The sequence below is a fragment of the Anopheles ziemanni genome, chromosome 3 (assembly GCF_943734765.1).
Source record: "Anopheles ziemanni chromosome 3, idAnoZiCoDA_A2_x.2, whole genome shotgun sequence".
Taxonomy (NCBI): domain Eukaryota; kingdom Metazoa; phylum Arthropoda; class Insecta; order Diptera; family Culicidae; genus Anopheles; species Anopheles ziemanni.
Window position 1 is genome coordinate 83,377,390 of NC_080706.1, and position 9,568 is coordinate 83,386,957.

At 43.6% G+C, this 9,568-nt stretch overlaps 1 protein-coding gene across 1 annotated transcript in view; it reads left to right on the top strand.

Annotated features, from left to right (window-relative positions):
- LOC131285647 (fasciclin-3-like) overlaps window positions 1-6,238 on the top strand; it is a 99,484-nt gene extending 93,246 nt beyond the window's left edge. Inside the window, exons 8-10 of the mRNA XM_058314505.1 lie at window positions 3,933-3,978; window positions 5,686-5,869; window positions 5,957-6,238. Coding sequence (XP_058170488.1) covers window positions 3,933-3,978; window positions 5,686-5,869; window positions 5,957-6,238 — 512 coding nt within the window. The remainder of the gene's footprint in view (window positions 1-3,932; window positions 3,979-5,685; window positions 5,870-5,956) is intronic.
- Window positions 6,239-9,568: the final 3,330 nt, after the last annotated feature.

The window sequence follows — 9,568 nt, forward strand, 5'->3', positions numbered from 1 at the left end:
TATGATAATTAGCTCTCTTCTTCTGTGTCATCACTGCACAGTACGTCTAGAAACTGGTGAATTGAATCGTTTTAAAAGCAATTGCATTTGCTTGCTTGCTCGCTTAAGAATCTTGTTCCATTAAAACTGTTCTTTTGCTCTCTGTTTATATCGCGTGTGCGTGCGTGTTGGTACATCAAAGAAGAAAGGTACTTAATATTTAAATTTAAAACACAGAACGAAAGCAATAGAGAACTGTATGGGGACTGGATACTTCTCCTTTGCGTAAGGGATTTGTTAGAACTTGTCGATGACTTCCGAAGAAGAGTACTCGTGTGTGCAGTACATACTTAACGCTCAGCAATCCGTTTTCCTTTCATCTTCGAAGCTTTTAAGCGAAGCAAAACAAGTAATCAAGCGCCGGTGAATAAATGTTGTGCTGCATTTGAATTGCGGAACAAGCCATCGTGAGCACCTCCCCTGGAGGACGAAAGTCGAAGAAACTAGGCACTACTTTCAAGTGCCATCATTACCGGTACAACCAATTTAGCCAACCCGATCGCAACTGAATCCGAAACGAAAACATAGCCGCTTGGGACGAAAAACAAATCAATAAAAAAATGGAAAAATATTATACTAACAACCGGGCCTGAAGTGAGCCTGCGCTTCACAATCAAGAAACAGAAAGGTAGGGACTGCTCGATATAATTCGTAATGCGTACCACTGGAGATTGCTAACGAACAGCTTTAGATGAAAGATTGCATGAATCTTGCAATCGATTAACTTGTTAATTAGAAGCAAATATGCTAAAGTAATTTAGCTGAATTGATGCAGCACATTGGGCAACATATAAACCAAATTCAACAAGTTTTAATATTCCTTTTTTATCTTCTTACCAAATTTTTCTTCATGGCTATCTCTGTTTACTAATGCTTCATGCGTAACAATTTGGATATAAAACATTAAACAAATGAAGCAAAATCCTGTTTGCTGAAATCTAAAAATTACTCTATGTTACTTTGCTTGTGTGGCGAAAGCACAGCAGCGGGAAGACAAACCTTCCATACTTGTGTGGCAATCTGTGTCGGAGTGGCTCAATCTTTTCTCGACCATTCTTCCAAATGACACGGTCAGTAAATCTGTAGTTAGTCAATCCGCTATCTCCAAAAATCCAACAAACAAAAACCAATTAACGTGGTTGCGAACGAAACAATCCACCCTAAACAGCAACAACAAAAACAAAAAGCATAGAAAACCCTTGTCCTGATTCTGTTTCTTGGTTGTTTTTGCAGGCGCTTCGCTCAATACCGATATCAATCCCGACTCGGAGGCGCAGATCACGCCACACCCGCACGACGACGAGATCGACGAGAAGCTGCAGACGCAGGACCCGGCCGCCCACTTCGTCCACGAAGGTGACGAGAAGCACCCGGCCACTAATGGGAAGCACGAGAATGGAAAGCAAACAAAGCCGCAACCCCCGACCGTACCGGCGGGTGCCGCCGGCAAGCAGGAAAACGGCAAAACCGAGAGCAAAACGAACACATCCGTGTAGATTCCCAAACCGACGACCACCGTGGTGTTCCTCGTGCCGATGGTGGACGCTGCGGGGAGCGGAGACGCTGGGTAGCAAATAACTTGGATGGCTATTGTTAGGAATGTGGAATTGGCAACGAGCAACAACGAAGGCGAAATCCGCGCGATTGCGCATCCAGTAGGAATTCTAAGAAGAACTGCTTCGAAGTGCGTTGAGAACAAAGGAATCGTCGACCGCGAAATATGGACACTAATTAACGAGACGAAACGCAAAAATTAGCCATTCGGCATAAGGCTGCAAAAACAAAGTGAAGAACTCAGAGCGACACACACACAACACGACACACAAAAGCACGCCTAGCATCAGCAAGAAAACAAAATCTCATTCACCAGAACCCAGCCATTTCTCGAATGCTACTAAAGCAGAAACAACCGATAGATGTTTGAACTGCAATGAAAGGCTGCTACGCTACAAACCCATAGGAAAAATCGGTATACTACTAAGGAAAAAGAAAGGAAAAAACCAGTTCCGTCCTGGAAAACTCATCCATCGCAAGTGGAGGCGTAACGAGTTGCTCGAGTGAGCTCTTGTTGCCATGATTGGACCTGATTAAGTTGGTGATTAATGCAAAACGAAGAAATGAGCGGATGGGACGATTGCGTAAGAGGGTCGCTCTTGCAATGAATTGGTTTGTTTGTTTGTTTTCTCTTGGCTTACGCTTAAAAACATAATGATAGAAATAATCAAATCATCGTTGTCCGATACGAAGGAGCAGTAAGATGTAAAACGAACAAACGAGTGGCTTGTTTGTAGGAATGCGGGGTAGCATTCTTTTTTGTTTTAAAAATTTTTGTGGTACTTAGAGCAAGGCGAAAGAAAATGGACCAATTTTATTTTCCTTACGATTTTCAAATTCCATTTTTGTCCTCCCAAGGGTAACTCACAATTTTGGGTAAAGTAAACTGAGAAGATAGAAGTGCGAAAGACATATAAAGTAGGCAAAATGCAAACCGCAATTTGTAGCGTGAATGAAAAGTATACGTCAAGCAGTGAAATTACAGAAGGAATCGTTGATTGCGTTTTTGAAAACTGATTTACATCGTTAGTAACACATTTTAAATCCAAGCTGTTCGAATAGAAATTGAATCTTCATTTGATAAACAAATATACTTACCCTTAAAATGAAGTTTATAAAAGCATTTAAAATAGGAAAAGCACAAGAAAATTATCTTAAAAATAGAGAGGTCCTATCATAAGAAGTTAAGTAAAAAGAAAACAGACAACAAAAAACACTCATCGAGCAAACGCTGAAGCAAAGTTCAAAGCGTTAAACAAATTCCATCCATGATTGGTTCCTTTGCAGTAAAAAAAATAAATCAGGCTCCTTTAAATCGAGCTAAATTAGACAAACACACACAGATGGAGTTCGTTCGTCTGCAAGTGAGAAAAAAATATATTTCGCAAATCCACTGGCAAAGCAAGTGCTGTTCCCGTCAGTCAGTGAAGGAAGGCCAACACTTTTCACCAGCTACTAGCGCAGGTGGTTTATATTTAGTTTGAGGCGTTAGGAATCCGGTTTCGGTGCAGTTCGCAACTGATCGAAACCCTATTTAATAGTTAGCGATGCATCTATTTCATAAGAGCCTAACCGTTCTGTAGGGTTAACTTTGCACAAAGTGTCCATATTCAGGAAGCCTTAGGTGTACGTTAATTTTATACTTTTATCTTTTCTTTATCACAACTTCAGTTTCCTTTTGTTGTATTCCTTTTTTATGTTTCTTTTTTTATCGTATAAGAATCTCAACACTCTGTGTGGACTGCCTGTGTACTGAGCACGTGCGGTAGAAATAGAATCTTCATTAACGTTAGGTGGCAATCGCTATATTTCCGCGGAAAACAAACAAACAGTATAAAAGCGATAATAGTCGCACACCTTGAACAATCTTTTACACTTTTTACACCATGTCTTACTTGGCCGAATTACTTAATACATACGAGGCAGGAATACTTAAAATAGCAACGGCAAGATGCGGAGTACCTACGTACGGCATGCGCATCACCACCAACCTTCTTTTTAGCATATGTCAGTTTAAATATTTACGAGGCGTAGTCGAATCGAATATGTAACAATCTCCAGCGAAAGGAACATTTTTAAACCTCTGTCGTATTTTTTTTATATCAAATGTATATATTTCGAACGAATAAAAATCTGGAAAATAAACCTCTTTGCCGCTCTCCTTGTCCTCATGGATTGAACGTTACCGAAACAGTTGCACGTGTTCGATTTATCCTCGTTTGTAATAGCATTTGTCGTGTGGGCACGTACTAAAATCTAACAACAGTTACCATCATTGTATGTTTCGAATACGGACCACTAATGTTCTGTTTTTGTTCCTATGTATTTTTATTCCCCAGGCAAAGGCAGCTCGACGTCCACCAGTGCGGCAAAAATTGGTGAAACGTAAGTACAAGTTAGGCCGAGTAACATCTGCATGCGTGTGTGTTGTGTAGCTAACAGCATACGGTAGAGTATCTAATGTAACATCTTGTGGAGTAGTTGATCGCTTGCTTTTCTCGGTGTCATTGTTGCTTCCCTTCACCGTATCGCCCGACCCATAACTCGCGAGTTTCACCCACACAGTCCCATGTAGTCACACTGCCCTCATCCACAGTGAATGTGAAGTAGTTGTTTTACACCCCCTCGTGTTACCTTTTTTAGTTTGACTGGTGTATAAATATTTCCCCTCATTTTCTCTCTCTATAAACGTTGTGATCCACCCCGTTGTTGTCCTTTTGCGGGCTGGTTCAAACTAATCCAGTGATACCACAGACAATGGTGTAGGTGAAACAATGTTACCGCTGCCGTCGGCCGGAAGCACGGCCACTGCAGCGAACGGAAGGAACACCGGAACGCCGTCGGAAGTCGTCGTTGACCGTCAACAGCCGCAGGACGCTGGCGGTTCGATCCTGCGTCCCGTCAACTTACGCAACAACCCGCTCGACGGAACGCTCTACTTTGCGGGACCGACACCCCGTGAACCGCAGTACTCGGTCAACAGTAGCAACTTTGATAACGCGAGCGTACTGTCGGATTCGTCCTCAACAGTCGGTGCGTACGGAGTCGTGGGAGACCCAAACCAGGTCGGCCTGCCTCCTCCGACGGCCGGTGGACAGAAGCGCTGGATCCCGCACCAGCAGCGGGAACTGCTTGAGAAACAGGCCCAGCTGCTACTCTCCGGTGCGGCCATCAAGCGCAAGCGAGAAACGGAAATTCTCTAAACCAACAAGCATCATCACCCCTACGAATATTAAAACAAACACGACTCTGCTCCCGAACATGTTCCCCAAATGGTGGAGAGAATCTATAAGATTCTAATGGTGAAACTAAAAAGTAAAAAGGAAAAACAAACACGGAAAAGCAACATAATTAAAAAATCGCTAACGACTCCCGTTCCTCGCTCGGCTAATGGGTTTTTAACTACGTACGTGTCGTTTAGTTTTAGCGCTGTATTGACCGATGCCATTGGTGACACAAATGGAGATTTATAGATACAACACAAAAACGTATGCTAATGTAAAGAATAGATTAATGTTACATAGATGCCTTTCTAATACCTTATCGACCATTTCCTGTATTATTGTACAGATAACGCTTTTATTTATTTGACGCTAGGAGGAGAATCCTGAGCGCAGTAGAGGAGAAAAGAATCACAATAAAACGGATGCCTCAATAAATCTATTAAATTAACTTCTAATCGTGTTACTGTATCGAGTCCTTAGGTGTTGTTTTTAATATTTCTATTAAAACTATAAAATTTAAACCCTTCTAAAGAGTGTTTTATAGCTGGGTGTAGTGTACGCTTGTTTATTTCTTTTATCTTTCTACTTTTTTCTGGCTTTTTCTCGCTCTCTCACTCTTTCGATGTGTTTATTTTTGTCTTTCGGTGTGTTGTAAATCAAGAAATAAACGTTGTTAAACGTAGATCTTCCGTAGCTTCCTTGTTGCACCTTTTAATTCTTGGACTTGGAGCTGATTTTGTTCTGTCAAAAAAATACTCCGTCCAGAGTTTCCTAAACAAAACACCGCAGCAGTTGTGAGTAAGCCACGAGTTAGCCCATACGTTAGGTTCATGGTCATTCCGCCCTTTTTCTATCCCACCGAACACAGAAGCGACACCGAAAGCGCCGAGATGAAGCAACCGGTATCGAAAACGCAACGTTTCATGAACATTTTCACTCAACGTGGCCCACGCAGTGGCGGAACGGAGCGGGCTGTGGATGGCCCGGCGCCAGAGGTGGTGGACGAACAGGACGGTAAACAAGAGGAACAGAGTCCACAGAAGGCGTCAAAGGTATGATTTGATTCGATTGGCAAAGCTGGGGCGGAAAAAAAATCCCCCAAATCGATTAATGATGTCGCCTTCTTCTTTAACGCTCAGGACGACCAAACGCTTGTCTACGCGGAATTGGAGCTAAAGCCGGCGGAAATTTCGTTCGTGAACAAACCACCGGCTTCGAACGAATCGACAGAGTACGCGGAAATTCTGTACGTACAGCAGGGTGGAGCGGGCGCCGTGGCCGAAGGTGAGATGGCACCGACGTCGGCCACAACCCAAGCGCGTCACAATTCGGGCGAAGACAATCGTCCGGTCATCGACGGGAGCGCTCCGGTAAAAGCGAGCACCAAAAATGAAAAAGTAGTCGCCTCCGGAGGAAAATAAACGTAGCTCGCTTCCGGTCGGTACTGTTTTACGAAATCTCACGATGTCATCCCACGGTTTTCTCACGTCCCTGTCGAAATGAGCATGTAGCATCGGTTTCTTTTTATTTTGTATTTCTTACTTTAAGTTCAATCCGTCCATCACGTTATTTCTAATTCCATTAGTAAAAGTATACATTTGTTTTTTTATTTTTCAATTTCCACATTGTTCTATCATGTGCTTCACTTTTCATTTACGCAAATCAACACCACATTTTACATAGTAAGCACAACGATTGTAAAGATTAAAAAGTAGAAATATTTTAGAGTATACGAGAAGAGTCAGGACGATGCACATCACTCCTAAGATTTCTGAAGTTCGTTAACTTCGATATAATCTAGCCAAGAGAGGTCGAATTGAATAAGAAAGTCTCCTCCAGTATGAGGAGACGATTTTTAAACATTGTATTTCCACCCGAATATTAGCGATGAAATACAAAAGTGTACTAAATAACTAAAAAAGAACTTTCAAAGAAGCGTTATTCGTTTATCCGAAGTATTAGATTATCAAGTTTAGCTATCCCTGTTGCAGCAAATAATCAGGAACGATGCGGAAGACGCTTTGCCGAGTTTGCAAAACACACGGCGCAGTTGTCCGCAGCATCATTGCACTATTGACACATAATTCAGGCGACAAGATCCCGACTGCGGAACGCAAACTTTGCTGTGGTTCCGTGTGATTATAGGTACACAGTGTCCCACCGGGATCCGGTATGTCCCCGGGCGGGACAGTACCTTCGACACCAAGCAAACGGTCGCAAATTAGCAACAAACAATTCCAAACGAGTGAATCGTTCTTCCACACCCCCTCCACCACACGTGACGCCTTGGTTTGAAAAACACCCGACTGTCTTTCCTCGGTGCTCCGTTTGACTGCAGGTGATAACCGTCCCGGATCACGCAAAGGTTAAGAGCTGCCGCCCCGGCAAACTGGGACACTTGCCATCTGCTGCTGCTGCTGCTGCTGCCAACGCACCGTCCGGACCGAATGTGAAAAGTAGGTGAAAGAGGAGAAAAAGAAGATGATTGCGAGGTCAGTACAGGGAGGGAAGGAGCTCGGTGCGACCTTCCGGGTCGTCTCGAAGGGGGTGGATCGTGTTCCATCGTCCCTCGACCTTCGGGTCCGTACGTCCGTCGGCACTTTCGAATTCACCTGTTTCCGGTTTTAACGATTGTGGAGTCAGTAATTAAATTGAGTTTAACGAGAGGATTTATAGAATTTCTAAACTAAATTAATTAAGGATATGGTGTCGTAAAATAAAACACCGTGGCAATAGTGGCCCGGGACCGGCACGCAACGGAAGCACCGACTACGGTGTTGCTGAGACGGTGTCCTTTTGCTCGGTTGCTCGCCAAACGAACCGGAGCTTGCACACGTTGCTTTAGTTGTCCTGGCTGGAGGGGACGAGTTGGTAGCGGACAAATCATGACCTAATATTACTGGTGGCGTGTTGTGAGACTTGCACTAGGTACCAGTGTGGGTACGCGTCTCGTCGTCCCTGGGGCATGGCGAGGACTGCAACCTATCGGAAGCAGCAATATTGCGAACCAGACACTACGTTCTTACCGTACGAAACCTATCCACGGTATTCGCCGCCCCATCGGATCGCTTTTGCCTGGCAACTGTAGACACAAACTCCCCCTGCCTCTCCATCCCCGGTCGTTAGTGCCGGAACAGCATGTATTAGTGCCGGTTCCGGCAATGCGTCAGTCAGCTCTTTGTGCTCGGAAGCGGTAAACGCATGTCTGCTGAAATGCCAATTTCCTCATTTGCAAGCGGAAGGCGACATCGGCTCGGCTCCTCTTGGTCGGTTGGGCATGGCTCGGTCTTTGACAGGTGCAATCGAGCGTCTTCGCATGAGCCCGTCGTCCGACTGGTGGCCAACTACCGCCAACCCCGGTTCAGGCGTCATAAACAAGAAAACAATCATTATTGAAAGACGTTAACGCTTTAATGAGGCTGAAATCTTAGATTTAATGAGTGACAATCAAGTCGTGTGCTGGGCGTGGCCCTTTCCTTTCCGATGGGCTCGGTCGTTGAACGGGCAAGTTTACTGTCGGGCGTCATCCGCAAGTTGAATGTGTCTCAGGGGTTCAGGTCGTTGCTGGGTGATATATGTTGGCGTAATTGGAGTCAGTCTAGCAAACCGCAAAGCGACTAAGTGTCTAGCGTTAAGTGGCTATAAAAAGAGAAACGAATCATAGCACAGCATGGCGCACGTGTGGAAAGTATGTTTGTTATTGAAGGAACTAAATATGTTTGTATTTGGAGCAATCGTGAATGTTAGACTTTATCTTAAAAATACTTTGTTAGTCGCAAGATGGGTTAACACTACTGAAAAAGGACTACCGATTGCTCGTTTACGCCCAACCAGCGAAGGTATTACCTGCATGCAAAAAGGGCATCAGTAACAGCGTTCCCGCTGAATGTTGCTACTCCACATAACGTTCTTCCAAGCAAAATGAACTTTAAACCTTTGCAGGGTGACTACGAGCAAACCTTCACGGGTCATAACTTTTGCCTTGCGTTCTACACCTTCTTGAAACGGTTTTAAGTGGCCAATTAAAAAGCTATAATTCACACGGGTACAATATCCCGAGGTCATTGATTGCTTTCTTCGTGCTGCATTTGTAGCAAAAAGGCAAAAGCGTTCATAGCAAGCAACATTAGTGCTGTATTATGTGTGCAATTTAGTAATGGGCTCTTTATAGTACGCCGAAGCTCTCACATACCATTAGTGAATTGACCTTCACATTTACAAGGTTGTTCACTTGTTGTTAACTAATCTTTTTTCCAAGTCTTGATTCATCTTTAGAAAAGCGATCAAGTGAAATTAGATTGAGTAACATATACGGACAGACAATGACCAAGACGGTCGATGAAGAAAAAGAAGAAAGAGAATACGTTTGGCAAACAATCCATTGATAAGGTTGGATATCAAAAGCAATGAAATTTCTTAACTTAGCAAGTGCACTTAAAAAATGTGAAGCACATTCACCTTCTTTGGAAATATATTTATAGAGAAATACTGTGAACCACTTACTCGATGCCGAACCCCATGAGACCATCAGATGTAGGAAAACAGTTTTCCGTAGAGTGTGTGCCTTACCTACAAAGATCAAGGAGAGAAGATAAGAAAAACAATTGAATTAATTAACCGAGGGTGTCGATTGGGGAACTGTTTGGAAAACAGTAATCAGCTCTCCATGTATACAGACTTTGGTAGATCAACTGCAGTCTGCCCTAAGGACGGTCCAACAAGCTTCACAAAGCACCCGAAAAGATGATACG